This window comes from Oncorhynchus mykiss, chromosome 18 (assembly GCF_013265735.2).
Source record: "Oncorhynchus mykiss isolate Arlee chromosome 18, USDA_OmykA_1.1, whole genome shotgun sequence".
NCBI classification, from domain to species: domain Eukaryota; kingdom Metazoa; phylum Chordata; class Actinopteri; order Salmoniformes; family Salmonidae; genus Oncorhynchus; species Oncorhynchus mykiss.
Window position 1 is genome coordinate 35,440,824 of NC_048582.1, and position 15,773 is coordinate 35,456,596.

At 40.3% G+C, this 15,773-nt stretch overlaps 2 protein-coding genes and 1 long non-coding RNA gene across 16 annotated transcripts in view; 1 reads left to right on the forward strand and 2 right to left on the reverse strand.

Moving 5' to 3' along the window:
• Positions 1-319: 319 nt before the first annotated feature.
• Positions 320-15,773, forward strand: part of LOC118941148 — a 63,494-nt gene continuing 48,040 nt past the window's right edge. For all 12 annotated transcript variants that reach the window (XR_005037437.1, XR_005037442.1, XR_005037438.1 and 9 more), the window contains exons 1-4: positions 320-751; positions 6,558-6,656; positions 7,727-7,836; positions 13,643-14,921. This is a non-coding gene — a long non-coding RNA (uncharacterized LOC118941148). The remainder of the gene's footprint in view (positions 752-6,557; positions 6,657-7,726; positions 7,837-13,642; positions 14,922-15,773) is intronic.
• Positions 2,439-6,172, reverse strand: LOC118941146. Of its 2 annotated transcripts, none has more exons than XM_036952616.1 (2): positions 6,149-6,172; positions 2,439-5,043 (listed from the first exon to the last, which is right to left on the reverse strand). In XM_036952616.1, the coding sequence occupies exon 2, from the start codon at positions 4,961-4,963 to the stop codon at positions 3,929-3,931; it is 1,035 nt and encodes a 344-aa protein (XP_036808511.1). In that variant the 5' UTR covers positions 4,964-5,043; positions 6,149-6,172; the 3' UTR covers positions 2,439-3,928. The 2 variants fall into 2 exon arrangements, with proteins under 2 accessions (XP_036808511.1, XP_036808513.1); XM_036952618.1 differs by lacking the exon at positions 6,149-6,172 and adding an exon at positions 5,383-5,539 and having other exon boundaries at positions 2,442-5,043.
• On the reverse strand, positions 9,527-14,062 carry LOC118941144. 2 transcript variants are annotated; one of them, XM_036952608.1, is made up of 2 exons: positions 13,922-14,062; positions 9,527-12,128 (listed from the first exon to the last, which is right to left on the reverse strand). In XM_036952608.1, the coding sequence occupies exon 2, from the start codon at positions 12,046-12,048 to the stop codon at positions 11,014-11,016; it is 1,035 nt and encodes a 344-aa protein (XP_036808503.1). In that variant the 5' UTR covers positions 12,049-12,128; positions 13,922-14,062; the 3' UTR covers positions 9,527-11,013. The 2 variants fall into 2 exon arrangements, with proteins under 2 accessions (XP_036808503.1, XP_036808504.1); XM_036952609.1 differs by lacking the exon at positions 13,922-14,062 and adding an exon at positions 13,292-13,469.

A 15,773-nucleotide genomic window follows, 5' to 3' on the forward strand; every position in this document is an offset into this window, starting at 1 on the left:
CTCAGGAGCAGCATTTGAACCCTCAACCCTTTTAAATGCCCTAAGTGGGTGGGTCGCGAACAGGTGTCACTGGCGTGAAAAGCAAGCCCCCCACGCATCACGCCAATAGGGTTAACCCACTTGGTGGGAATTGCAAGGTGGCTCATTAGGGAGGATCACTACAGTATAGCTGAGAACTTTTACAGCTTCTGTATAAAATAATATGGCATAGTGAAAATATACAGTATATCAACCACTACTTTTGTTATTTTCGCACAACTTGATTTGCTACCCCTTTATTTTCGCTACCTCTATATTTTGTTCTCATGTCTCCATAGACAGGAAAAACATTGATGTATGGAGATTAAGGGAGATAAGAGGTATGTGGTAACATGAGTGATGGAAGCAGCCTGAATAAGAAAAATATATACAAATTGTATGTGTGTGTGTGCGCATGTGCATGACCCTGTACGTGCCTCTGTGTGGGATTTGGAGAAAAACAGGGAGAGAGCTTGAGAGACAATCCCAGAGAGACTGTGTGTTGAACCCGCTGCCCCCTAATACCCCTACCTGCTCCCTGCATGCTTTGCCATGGTTACGAGACAGGGCTCCCAGTTAATGTGTTTTTCAGCAGGGGTGAGCTGGGTACTAATGTGTCTCAGTCTGTCTCCTCAGCAAATGGCACAATCAATATCAACTGTCCCAGGATGCACCACCACTAGCAGAGGGCCAGGAAAACCACCAAGCTCCCTGCAAGGCTGAATAATGTAAGGTGACTGAAATATTCTGCTTTTATAAAATGTTATGCTTTTTTGAAATGAAACAAAATACCTTGCTCTCTTTAAAGATTTTATAATTAGTTTGAGTTAGAGAAAATAAGAGTAATTAGAGACAAATTTTAATTTATTCAATTCATTTGTGTACAATATAGTAGCACAATTTATGGCACAAGAGATTTATTTTTATGTAATTTATTTTTGTTTTCAGTAAATTATTTTGATACGTACCGTCAGGTCCAAAATTATTGGCACACTTGATAAAGATGAGCAAAAAAAGACTATAAAATAAAATTTAAAAATACTGAGCTATTGTATGCTAAAAAACATTGGAAAATTGTTATTTTATTGTTCAGAGAAATAAATTTTGTTTAACAAGTAATATATATATTTTTAAAGATAGGGGTCAAAATTGTCATCCCTGTTTTCAATACCTCACCTTGCGAGGATAATGACATTGAGCCTTTTTCTAAAATGTTTTATGAGATTGGAGAACACATCGGGAGGGATCTTAGACCATTCCTCCATTCAGAATCTTTCCAGATCCTTGATATCCTTTGTCTGTGAATATGGACTGCCCTCTTCAATTCAAACCACAGGTTTTCAATGGGGTTCAAGTCAAGAGACTGAGATGGCCATTGCAAAGTATTGGTTTTGTGGTCAATTAATCATTTATTTGTAGATTATGTGTTCTTGGGGTTAGTGTCTTGCTGGAAGAGCCACTTGCAGCCAAGTTTCAGCCTCCTGGCAGAGGCAACCAGAGCTGCGTGCGAATACCCATACTAACATACGTATACTGCACACTTAATGAGTATATACTACATAGTTAATTTTAGTATACTGTACACGAACAGTATGCTTTCAGTTGAGCGTACTGTCTCTTCACTTGTCTACCGGAAGTTGATGCTGTTGCTATGCAACCTCTTGCTAGCTAGTTAGCATAACAAATGACTAGCTAAACATTTTACAACTTTGGGTGTGTTCTTAAATTCAATCTGGAGTGCCAGAGTGCGCTTGTAAATTCAGAGTGTAGTCAGATTGTCTGTTTGTAAATTCAGAGCTTTCATTCTCGGAGCGCACACTGGACACTCCAGCCTTTGGCTTTCTGATCTTCTGGCAGTCAAGCACCCAAGCTAACGTTGGCTAGCTTGCTAGCTACTTCCAGACACAAATGAGACCACTGACCATTTTACTCACCCTAGCAGAGCTGGTTAGGCAGTTTTCCAGAGCGTTGGTGACTGTAACTGTGACTGTAAATTACGCTCTTTTGCTGAAGTTTACTGACACCAGCCATATTCAATGGGGGTTGAGCGCTCATAAATTCATTACACTCAGAGGAGAGTGCTCTGAAATCAGAGTACTGTAGATAGCCAGAACGAATTTACGAAAAGACCCAAATGTCCATTGAGAATGCACAACGACTATACCATTTAGCTAAACTAAGAATGACGGGAATAATCCTGTCAATAAACGCTAGGTAGAGTCGGGGAACTCGGCTGAGAGTCAGACTCTGCAGACGTCAGTATTACTTATGGATTGAGCTCGGTCCAATAAACGGTGTGAACATTCCACCACTGACTTTTTGATCCTGACCAGCCAGGAATAAATGTTTCTATCAAATCTTCCATTTATTCACCACATTCTGCTTTTAAGCTTTACAATAATACAAAATAAAGACAAAGCAAGTCATATTTGAGGTTTTATTGAGATTAAAAAAACATCAAAAACAAAGTTTGACATTTCACTTTATTACATGAAACTTTCTAAATATTTGCTCTCTCTAAAAAAACAGAAATTCACATTACCCTCAAATGAACGTTGGGGAGGTTTCACAGACCTGTTTCTGATCACAGAGATAAATACATAGGTAAAACTTACGGTATGTATCTCTATAGTTCTAACTGCATCTTGAAGAACATTGTATTAATCCAAGCAACAGACCAAGTTGAGAGACCAAGTTGAAAACATGAAACTAACAAGCTTTGGTCACAGGAACATGAATTCATACAAATTATAGATTCTGTTGTGTACCTCAATTACTATTTTTATATTACAGAATTTACGAAGTTGTAATGCAATATGAACTGTTGATATCATGGTCCAGCACATACTTAATTAAATAAACAAATACCAGACTAGATGAAGACATGTTTAACATACAATCTGAACATTTACACACAACATCACCCAGAGTCTGTGAAACCAAGCCATCCACTTCAGATGAAAGCCAAGTGATAAAAAACAAGTAAAAAGAGCTGACATAAAAAGTCTTAAAAAGAACTGTGAGGAGTGATGTTGAGTGAATTACAAGGATGATACTGGCAAACAAAACCATCACAATAGTGAATAACCATACATCTTCTAAGAGAAATCTTAAGGATGATGGATTGGAAGTTTACAGGTACCGTCTTGACTCCACAAGGTGAAGTATGCAATGAACCAAGTGAAAGAAAACAACTATGATTATGGTACAGTCCCAAATGGCACCATATTCCCCTTATAGTGCATTACTTTTGACCAGGGTCCATGGGGCTTTGGTCAAAAGTAGTGCACTTTATAGGTAAAAGGGTGCCATGATAGTGATACTAACAACATCTATATCGAAACAAAGATAGCTGGGACGGGGAAGTTGTTACATTCAAAGCTTTGGCAATTCAGGCAAATAAAATTAGAAGACATTAGCAATTCGAAAACTACAGAGCTTACGGAGAGATAAAAAACAAAAAACAAAATACTTAACTAATTCAATTGATTTAAACCATTTGAGCTTATTTGGACAAATCTGCACAGACCAATACAAGATTAACAAACCTCAATGAGAATATCATCAACTATAGGATGTGTATGGAATTAGAAACTGTATCAATGACAGTACCAGTGAAAAAATCTAAATGGGATAAGTCTGAACAGAATAATACAAGATTAACAACTGTCAATGAAATTGTCTTCACATCATTCAAGCTATAGATGACCAAGGAAGTACAAAAAGTACTTTTCTTTTCCACAAGGTTTCCACGAAGGCATCAAACCATAAAAAATAACAGCAAGAGCAAACAGACACATAGGTTAGTTGAGAAAGCAAGAAAGAGCTGGGTAAGAGATAATAAAATGTTAAAAAAACATCTTACAAGATGCTACTGATACTCGTTCAGTCTGCTCCGCCCAGGTTCCTTTTACTTTACAACCTTTTTGATTGAGCCAGGCTTTCTGCCCCCCCTCTTAGGAACAACCACTTCTTTTTTCTTAATAGCTGCCACTACCTTACCAGGTTTACTAGCCTTGCCATGACCATTGCGTGGTTTAATTTCCTCTTCTTTGTCATCTTCTACTAGAGAAAAGACTTCATCCTCATTTCTCTGTGTATCTTCATTTTCCTCCTCTGAATCATACGCTGTATAATCAGCGTTCACAGACTTTCTCTTGCCTTTTTGCCTCTGGGCTTGGAAGGCAGCTTCATCGAACACATTTGCTTTACCGTTGGAGCGGCGGTAAAGCCTTACTATTGGAGAAACAGTGCAACCCTGTTTGGCTGAGGGTGAACTGTTGGACCTATCCGTCTCTGCTGCTCTCTTGGCTTTGAAGGAGCCTAAGGGGCGGCCACTCTTTCGCGGGGAATCATCTTTAGCGGGGGGCTTTGAAACTTTAGAAGTTGGAGGTGGGTTCGTCTGTAAGTTGGCACCTCTATCTGTTGATGCCTTGAGTGGACGGCCTCTTCTCCGTGGCTCGGCAGAGGTGGGTGTGGCGGGGGGATCCCTGCGGGGATGGATGCGCGGCCTTCCGAGCGGCTTCCACACTCTAGGTTGGCTTTTCAGTATCTTTCTCTCCTCTTCCTCCTCGGGTGACAGGTACTTCCTCGGCCTACCCAATTTTTTTTTTTGCTGAACTTTTTTGGGCCGGCCACGCTCTGCTGAAACAGCATTAGGGTCAACCACTTTACGTGGCCTGCCCCGTGGCTGCTTGTCTAGTACCCTCAGTATCTTAGGTTTCTTGGAGCCTGATCCTTTGGGCCTACCCCTTCCCCTCTTAGGTGGTATGGGGCTGCCATTAGACAAGGCATCGGACTCCTCTTCACTACCAGTGGCATCCATTGCCCCTTCTTTCGAAGCCGTTGCCCCTTCATCCGACATTGTTGCCCCTTCATCCGACATTGTTGCCCCTTCATCCGACATTGTTGCCCCTTCTTCCGACATTGTTGCCCCTTCTTTCATCTGTTTTCTTGCAACCTGGCTCCTTTCTTTCCTTCCAGCTCACTTCCTAGGAGGTCTTGTGAACTACTTAGGGCTTCCCACTGTAAAGGTCATATTGAGAAGGTTACAATACAAAACAAAATGTTCTTTGTGCACGCACCCCTTCATAAAACTGGCATACATGGGTACGAGAAAGTGTAGCTAGCATGTCTAGGCTGGACAATAGAATGAGTCAAAATTCCCCCAAGGATGAAACATGGCAAAAGAACGTTAGCTAAGCTGGAACACTAGCATATGAATGGAATTGAACATTCGCAGGGTCTCTTCTGAATGGAGTGACGCTTATAATTCCATTTATGTATCCCTTTTTATTTTACCACTACAATCTGTTCTTAGGACGAAACTGAAAAATAACTTGTGTAGAAAGTAAACATCCGCACCTCGATGGTGCCAAGTGTGAGTATGTCTGCATAACACGGAAGTAGTTCCATGAGTAATGTGTTGTGGTGTACATTTTAACTACCAACGTGGGCATTGCCAACAACAGCGAAGCAGGAGGCGTGACTTAGAACAATGTGAGTAGAACGGTCGGAAGGCGAGTTGGTGCCACGGTGCTCAATAGAACTATTAGGAGCGGGAAAAATGCCCCAAAATAAGGCCTGTTTTTTTCGTGATTACTTCAAAACTACGGCAGACAGCTGGGACATATTTGTAATATTATGAAACTGGGCTCCATGGCGGATGCAATTAACTAGTTTTATCAGAAAAAGTATTGTTAAAAATGTAATGTGTCCAGCCTAACGTGTCTTGTAATATGCACATTGTAAACAGATTGTTTACTAATTGCAGTTTCTTCATTTTGTGATAGGTCACGTTGCAATTATGTATATGGAAAGGTGCACAATAAACAAAATATGATATGACAGTCTCCTCCATAAGTAAACTAAAGTTGATGCATTGACGCGACATTGAAATCTAGCTAGCTAGTATCCTGATTCAGTGACTGTTTTGGTTACTAGTAGCTAGTTAGCCAACTTTACCAGATGTTCGAAGTAACATCACATTCATCTTCTACGACCGGGGTGAACTAGCTACCGAAGTAAATTAACTTTAAAGTAAGCTAGCAAACTACGTAGCATAACTACGTAGCATACTACGTAGCTAGCTAATTATCTTTACAAAGCTAGCATTAGCTCGATCACTTACGACAGCCCCGGATCTCAAGCAGGCTAAACTAGTTTAATGAAAATAGCACACGCCTCACATTGGTACAATCCTTGCGTAGCTGGTGCTGTCTACACTTCTATCAGATATCGTTTGTCATGAAAGTCGCCAGATGTTTAATCGGCCTTTGTTGTAATTGTTTAGCTAGCTAGCGATTTGAATTTCAACCAGACGTTGTGGCGGGTGAAAGCTGATTTTCTATCGACTAAAGGGGAAGTGGAACAACGTTTTTAATTTCCGCTCCCTGAAATAAATAAGATGTTGTCTATGACCCCTGTTCTTTCACAAGACACTGATGACCCTTGTGGAGAGTTATTTCCTTGAGCAATTATTATAAAATAAAAAAAAGAAGCATAATAGCATCATATCTCTGATTGATTTCCTTTGAAAGCCTGGGAAAACGCTTGGGCTTCTTCTGGATGATCTGGACATGCTACAACACCAAAAGATGAATTACCGCCACCAACTGGACGACGTTGAAAAAAACAAGGTAAAAATAAAACATGATAGGGAAAACAAATCCACCCAAAATAAAACAATAAAAACCACATTGACAAAACCAAAACCCCCAAACACCCACTTCTTCTATCCTTCAAATCCCCATATCTCCCTTCTTCTGACTATCCTAGTTAAATAAAGGTTAAATAATGTATTCATGTTTAATTCTCACCTGAGAGGCTTGTGACAATACTCCATGCAACTCCTCTGCCAAGAAGTCTTTCAGTCCCAGGAAACATTTCGTCGCATCCACAACAATGTCTATTTTCCAGGACTTCCTCTCCACCTTGGCAGTGCCATTAATCACCATAGCTATAAAGGCCACAAAGTCCACCTTCTGTACCTTTAACATATCTGGGTTCTGCCATTGAACGGTAACCCCTGCAGCCTTCAGTGAATGCCTATCCACCACCATGGACTACTCAGGAGCAGCATTTGAACCCTCAACCCTTTTAAATGCCCTAAGTGGGTGGGTCGCGAACAGGTGTCACTGGCGTGAAAAGCAAGCCCCCCACGCATCACGCCAATAGGGTTAACCCACTTGGTGGGAATTGCAAGGTGGCTCATTAGGGAGGATCACTACAGTATAGCTGAGAACTTTTACAGCTTCTGTATAAAATAATATGGCATAGTGAAAATATACAGTATATCAACCACTACTTTTGTTATTTTCGCACAACTTGATTTGCTACCCCTTTATTTTCGCTACCTCTATATTTTGTTCTCATGTCTCCATAGACAGGAAAAACATTGATGTATGGAGATTAAGGGAGATAAGAGGTATGTGGTAACATGAGTGATGGAAGCAGCCTGAATAAGAAAAATATATACAAATTGTATGTGTGTGTGTGCGCATGTGCATGACCCTGTACGTGCCTCTGTGTGGGATTTGGAGAAAAACAGGGAGAGAGCTTGAGAGACAATCCCAGAGAGACTGTGTGTTGAACCCGCTGCCCCCTAATACCCCTACCTGCTCCCTGCATGCTTTGCCATGGTTACGAGACAGGGCTCCCAGTTAATGTGTTTTTCAGCAGGGGTGAGCTGGGTACTAATGTGTCTCAGTCTGTCTCCTCAGCAAATGGCACAATCAATATCAACTGTCCCAGGATGCACCACCACTAGCAGAGGGCCAGGAAAACCACCAAGCTCCCTGCAAGGCTGAATAATGTAAGGTGACTGAAATATTCTGCTTTTATAAAATGTTATGCTTTTTTGAAATGAAACAAAATACCTTGCTCTCTTTAAAGATTTTAGAATTAGTTTGAGTTAGAGAAAATAAGAGTAATTAGAGACAAATTTTAATTTATTCAATTCATTTGTGTACAATATAGTAGCACAATTTATGGCACAAGAGATTTATTTTTATGTAATTTATTTTTGTTTTCAGTAAATTATTTTGATACGTACCGTCAGGTCCAAAATTATTGGCACACTTGATAAAGATGAGCAAAAAAAGACTATAAAATAAAATTTAAAAATACTGAGCTATTGTATGCTAAAAAACATTGGAAAATTGTTATTTTATTGTTCAGAGAAATAAATTTTGTTTAACAAGTAATATATATATTTTTAAAGATAGGGGTCAAAATTGTCATCCCTGTTTTCAATACCTCACCTTGCGAGGATAATGACATTGAGCCTTTTTCTAAAATGTTTTATGAGATTGGAGAACACATCGGGAGGGATCTTAGACCATTCCTCCATTCAGAATCTTTCCAGATCCTTGATATCCTTTGTCTGTGAATATGGACTGCCCTCTTCAATTCAAACCACAGGTTTTCAATGGGGTTCAAGTCAAGAGACTGAGATGGCCATTGCAAAGTATTGGTTTTGTGGTCAATTAATCATTTATTTGTAGATTATGTGTTCTTGGGGTTAGTGTCTTGCTGGAAGAGCCACTTGCAGCCAAGTTTCAGCCTCCTGGCAGAGGCAACCAGAGCTGCGTGCGAATACCCATACTAACATACGTATACTGCACACTTAATGAGTATATACTACATAGTTAATTTTAGTATACTGTACACGAACAGTATGCTTTCAGTTGAGCGTACTGTCTCTTCACTTGTCTACCGGAAGTTGATGCTGTTGCTATGCAACCTCTTGCTAGCTAGTTAGCATAACAAATGACTAGCTAAACATTTTACAACTTTGGGTGTGTTCTTAAATTCAATCTGGAGTGCCAGAGTGCGCTTGTAAATTCAGAGTGTAGTCAGATTGTCTGTTTGTAAATTCAGAGCTTTCATTCTCGGAGCGCACACTGGACACTCCAGCCTTTGGCTTTCTGATCTTCTGGCAGTCAAGCACCCAAGCTAACGTTGGCTAGCTTGCTAGCTACTTCCAGACACAAATGAGACCACTGACCATTTTACTCACCCTAGCAGAGCTGGTTAGGCAGTTTTCCAGAGCGTTGGTGACTGTAACTGTGACTGTAAATTACGCTCTTTTGCTGAAGTTTACTGACACCAGCCATATTCAATGGGGGTTGAGCGCTCATAAATTCATTACACTCAGAGGAGAGTGCTCTGAAATCAGAGTACTGTAGATAGCCAGAACGAATTTACGAAAAGACCCAAATGTCCATTGAGAATGCACAACGACTATACCATTTAGCTAAACTAAGAATGACGGGAATAATCTTGTCAATAAACGCTAGGTAGAGTCGGGGAACTCGGCTGAGAGTCAGACTCTGCAGACGTCAGTATTACTTATGGATTGAGCTCGGTCCAATAAACGGTGTGAACATTCCACCACTGACTTTTTGATCCTGACCAGCCAGGAATAAATGTTTCTATCAAATCTTCCATTTATTCACCACATTCTGCTTTTAAGCTTTACAATAATACAAAATAAAGACAAAGCAAGTCATATTTGAGGTTTTATTGAGATTAAAAAAACATCAAAAACAAAGTTTGACATTTCACTTTATTACATGAAACTTTCTAAATATTTGCTCTCTCTAAAAAAACAGAAATTCACATTACCCTCAAATGAACGTTGGGGAGGTTTCACAGACCTGTTTCTGATCACAGAGATAAATACATAGGTAAAACTTACGGTATGTATCTCTATAGTTCTAACTGCATCTTGAAGAACATTGTATTAATCCAAGCAACAGACCAAGTTGAGAGACCAAGTTGAAAACATGAAACTAACAAGCTTTGGTCACAGGAACATGAATTCATACAAATTATAGATTCTGTTGTGTACCTCAATTACTATTTTTATATTACAGAATTTACGAAGTTGTAATGCAATATGAACTGTTGATATCATGGTCCAGCACATACTTAATTAAATAAACAAATACCAGACTAGATGAAGACATGTTTAACATACAATCTGAACATTTACACACAACATCACCCAGAGTCTGTGAAACCAAGCCATCCACTTCAGATGAAAGCCAAGTGATAAAAAACAAGTAAAAAGAGCTGACATAAAAAGTCTTAAAAAGAACTGTGAGGAGTGATGTTGAGTGAATTACAAGGATGATACTGGCAAACAAAACCATCACAATAGTGAATAACCATACATCTTCTAAGAGAAATCTTAAGGATGATGGATTGGAAGTTTACAGGTACCGTCTTGACTCCACAAGGTGAAGTATGCAATGAACCAAGTGAAAGAAAACAACTATGATTATGGTACAGTCCCAAATGGCACCATATTCCCCTTATAGTGCATTACTTTTGACCAGGGTCCATGGGGCTTTGGTCAAAAGTAGTGCACTTTATAGGTAAAAGGGTGCCATGATAGTGATACTAACAACATCTATATCGAAACAAAGATAGCTGGGACGGGGAAGTTGTTACATTCAAAGCTTTGGCAATTCAGGCAAATAAAATTAGAAGACATTAGCAATTCGAAAACTACAGAGCTTACGGAGAGATAAAAAACAAAAAACAAAATACTTAACTAATTCAATTGATTTAAACCATTTGAGCTTATTTGGACAAATCTGCACAGACCAATACAAGATTAACAAACCTCAATGAGAATATCATCAACTATAGGATGTGTATGGAATTAGAAACTGTATCAATGACAGTACCAGTGAAAAAATCTAAATGGGATAAGTCTGAACAGAATAATACAAGATTAACAACTGTCAATGAAATTGTCTTCACATCATTCAAGCTATAGATGACCAAGGAAGTACAAAAAGTACTTTTCTTTTCCACAAGGTTTCCACGAAGGCATCAAACCATAAAAAATAACAGCAAGAGCAAACAGACACATAGGTTAGTTGAGAAAGCAAGAAAGAGCTGGGTAAGAGATAATAAAATGTTAAAAAAACATCTTACAAGATGCTACTGATACTCGTTCAGTCTGCTCCGCCCAGGTTCCTTTTACTTTACAACCTTTTTGATTGAGCCAGGCTTTCTGCCCCCCCTCTTAGGAACAACCACTTCTTTTTTCTTAATAGCTGCCACTACCTTACCAGGTTTACTAGCCTTGCCATGACCATTGCGTGGTTTAATTTCCTCTTCTTTGTCATCTTCTACTAGAGAAAAGACTTCATCCTCATTTCTCTGTGTATCTTCATTTTCCTCCTCTGAATCATACGCTGTATAATCAGCGTTCACAGACTTTCTCTTGCCTTTTTGCCTCTGGGCTTGGAAGGCAGCTTCATCGAACACATTTGCTTTACCGTTGGAGCGGCGGTAAAGCCTTACTATTGGAGAAACAGTGCAACCCTGTTTGGCTGAGGGTGAACTGTTGGACCTATCCGTCTCTGCTGCTCTCTTGGCTTTGAAGGAGCCTAAGGGGCGGCCACTCTTTCGCGGGGAATCATCTTTAGCGGGGGGCTTTGAAACTTTAGAAGTTGGAGGTGGGTTCGTCTGTAAGTTGGCACCTCTATCTGTTGATGCCTTGAGTGGACGGCCTCTTCTCCGTGGCTCGGCAGAGGTGGGTGTGGCGGGGGGATCCCTGCGGGGATGGATGCGCGGCCTTCCGAGCGGCTTCCACACTCTAGGTTGGCTTTTCAGTATCTTTCTCTCCTCTTCCTCCTCGGGTGACAGGTACTTCCTCGGCCTACCCAATTTTTTTTTTTGCTGAACTTTTTTGGGCCGGCCACGCTCTGCTGAAACAGCATTAGGGTCAACCACTTTACGTGGCCTGCCCCGTGGCTGCTTGTCTAGTACCCTCAGTATCTTAGGTTTCTTGGAGCCTGATCCTTTGGGCCTACCCCTTCCCCTCTTAGGTGGTATGGGGCTGCCATTAGACAAGGCATCGGACTCCTCTTCACTACCAGTGGCATCCATTGCCCCTTCTTTCGAAGCCGTTGCCCCTTCATCCGACATTGTTGCCCCTTCATCCGACATTGTTGCCCCTTCATCCGACATTGTTGCCCCTTCTTCCGACATTGTTGCCCCTTCTTTCATCTGTTTTCTTGCAACCTGGCTCCTTTCTTTCCTTCCAGCTCACTTCCTAGGAGGTCTTGTGAACTACTTAGGGCTTCCCACTGTAAAGGTCATATTGAGAAGGTTACAATACAAAACAAAATGTTCTTTGTGCACGCACCCCTTCATAAAACTGGCATACATGGGTACGAGAAAGTGTAGCTAGCATGTCTAGGCTGGACAATAGAATGAGTCAAAATTCCCCCAAGGATGAAACATGGCAAAAGAACGTTAGCTAAGCTGGAACACTAGCATATGAATGGAATTGAACATTCGCAGGGTCTCTTCTGAATGGAGTGACGCTTATAATTCCATTTATGTATCCCTTTTTATTTTACCACTACAATCTGTTCTTAGGACGAAACTGAAAAATAACTTGTGTAGAAAGTAAACATCCGCACCTCGATGGTGCCAAGTGTGAGTATGTCTGCATAACACGGAAGTAGTTCCATGAGTAATGTGTTGTGGTGTACATTTTAACTACCAACGTGGGCATTGCCAACAACAGCGAAGCAGGAGGCGTGACTTAGAACAATGTGAGTAGAACGGTCGGAAGGCGAGTTGGTGCCACGGTGCTCAATAGAACTATTAGGAGCGGGAAAAATGCCCCAAAATAAGGCCTGTTTTTTTCGTGATTACTTCAAAACTACGGCAGACAGCTGGGACATATTTGTAATATTATGAAACTGGGCTCCATGGCGGATGCAATGAACTAGTTTTATCAGAAAAAGTATTGTTAAAAATGGAATGTGTCCAGCCTAACGTGTCTTGTAATATGCACATTGTAAACAGATTGTTTACTAATTGCAGTTTCTTCATTTTGTGATAGGTCACGTTGCAATTATGTATATGGAAAGGTGCACAATAAACAAAATATGATATGACAGTCTCCTCCATAAGTAAACTAAAGTTGATGCATTGACGCGACACTGAAATCTAGCTAGCTAGTATCCTGATTCAGTGACTGTTTTGGTTACTAGTAGCTAGTTAGCCAACTTTACCAGATGTTCGAAGTAACATCACATTCATCTTCTACGACCGGGGTGAACTAGCTACCGAAGTAAATTAACTTTAAAGTAAGCTAGCAAACTACGTAGCATAACTACGTAGCATACTACGTAGCTAGCTAATTATCTTTACAAAGCTAGCATTAGCTCGATCACTTACGACAGCCCCGGATCTCAAGCAGGCTAAACTAGTTTAATGAAAATAGCACACGCCTCACATTGGTACAATCCTTGCGTAGCTGGTGCTGTCTACACTTCTATCAGATATCGTTTGTCATGAAAGTCGCCAGATGTTTAATCGGCCTTTGTTGTAATTGTTTAGCTAGCTAGCGATTTGAATTTCAACCAGACGTTGTGGCGGGTGAAAGCTGATTTTCTATCGACTAAAGGGGAAGTGGAACAACGTTTTTAATTTCCGCTCCCTGAAATAAATAAGATGTTGTCTATGACCCCTGTTCTTTCACAAGACACTGATGACCCTTGTGGAGAGTTATTTCCTTGAGCAATTATTATAAAATAAAAAAAAGAAGCATAATAGCATCATATCTCTGATTGATTTCCTTTGAAAGCCTGGGAAAACGCTTGGGCTTCTTCTGGATGATCTGGACATGCTACAACACCAAAAGATGAATTACCGCCACCAACTGGACGACGTTGAAAAAAACAAGGTAAAAATAAAACATGATAGGGAAAACAAATCCACCCAAAATAAAACAATAAAAACCACATTGACAAAACCAAAACCCCCAAACACCCACTTCTTCTATCCTTCAAATCCCCATATCTCCCTTCTTCTGACTATCCTAGTTAAATAAAGGTTAAATAATGTATTCATGTTTAATTCTCACCTGAGAGGCTTGTGACAATACTCCATGCAACTCCTCTGCCAAGAAGTCTTTCAGTCCCAGGAAACATTCCGTCGCATCCACAACAATGTCTATTTTCCAGGACTTCCTCTCCACCTTGGCAGTGCCATTAATCACCATAGCTATAAAGGCCACAAAGTCCACCTTCTGTACCTTTAACATATCTGGGTTCTGCCATTGAACGGTAACCCCTGCAGCCTTCAGTGAATGCCTATCCACCACCATGGACTACTCAGGAGCAGCATTTGAACCCTCAACCCTTTTAAATGCCCTAAGTGGGTGGGTCGCGAACAGGTGTCACTGGCGTGAAAAGCAAGCCCCCCACGCATCACGCCAATAGGGTTAACCCACTTGGTGGGAATTGCAAGGTGGCTCATTAGGGAGGATCACTACAGTATAGCTGAGAACTTTTACAGCTTCTGTATAAAATAATATGGCATAGTGAAAATATACAGTATATCAAGCACTACTTTTGTTATTTTCGCACAACTTGATTTGCTACCCCTTTATTTTCGCTACCTCTATATTTTGTTCTCATGTCTCCATAGACAGGAAAAAGATTGATGTATGGAGATTAAGGGAGATAAGAGGTATGTGGTAACATGAGTGATGGAAGCAGCCTGAATAAGAAAAATATATACAAATTGTATGTGCGTGTGTGCGCATGTGCATGACCCTGTACGTGCCTCTGTGTGGGATTTGGAGAAAAACAGGGAGAGAGCTTGAGAGACAATCCCAGAGAGACTGTGTGTTGAACCCGCTGCCCCCTAATACCCCTACCTGCTCCCTGCATGCTTTGCCATGGTTACGAGACAGGGCTCCCAGTTAATGTGTTTTTCAGCAGGGGTGAGCTGGGTACTAATGTGTCTCAGTCTGTCTCCTCAGCAAATGGCACAATCAATATCAACTGTCCCAGGATGCACCACCACTAGCAGAGGGCCAGGAAAACCACCAAGCTCCCTGCAAGGCTGAATAATGTAAGGTGACTGAAATATTCTGCTTTTATAAAATGTTATGCTTTTTTGAAATGAAACAAAATACCTTGCTCTCTTTAAAGATTTTAGAATTAGTTTGTGAGTTAGAGAAAATAAGAGTAATTAGAGACTAATTTTAATTTATTCAATTCATTTGTGTACAATATAGTAGCACAATTTATGGCACAAGAGATTTATTTTTATGTAATTTATTTTTGTTTTCAGCAAATTATTTTGATACGTACCGTCAGGTCCAAAATTATTGGCACACTTGATAAAGATGAGCAAAAAAAGACTATAAAATAAAATTTAAAAATACTGAGCTATTGTATGCTAAAAAACATTGGAAAATTGTTATTTTATTGTTCAGAGAAATACATTTTGTTTAACAAGTAATATATATATTTTTAAAGATAGGGGTCAAAATTGTCATCCCTGTTTTCAATACCTCACCTTGCGAGGATAATGACACTGAGCCTTTTTCTAAAATGTTTTATGAGATTGGAGAACACATCGGGAGGGATCTTAGACCATTCCTCCATTCAGAATCTTTCCAGATCCTTGATATCCTTTGTCTGTGAATACGGACTGCCCTCTTCAATTCAAACCACAGGTTTTCAATGGGGTTCAAGTCAAGAGACTGAGATGGCCATTGCAAAGTATTGGTTTTGTGGTCAATTAATCATTTATTTGTAGATTATGTGTTCTTGGGGTTAGTGTCTTGCTGGAAGAGCCACTTGCAGCCAAGTTTCAGCCTCCTGGCAGAGGCAACCAGAGCTGCGTGCGAATACCCATACTAACATACGTATACTGCACACTTAATGAGTATATACTACATAGTTAATTTTAGTATACTGTAC

What these genes read in the sequence shown, in the direction of transcription:
- LOC118941146 (XM_036952616.1), bottom strand. Translation starts at nt 4,963, where the DNA reads ATGAAAGAAGGGGCAACAATGTCGGAAGAAGGGGCAACAATGTCGGAT.
- LOC118941144 (XM_036952608.1), bottom strand. Translation starts at nt 12,048, where the DNA reads ATGAAAGAAGGGGCAACAATGTCGGAAGAAGGGGCAACAATGTCGGAT.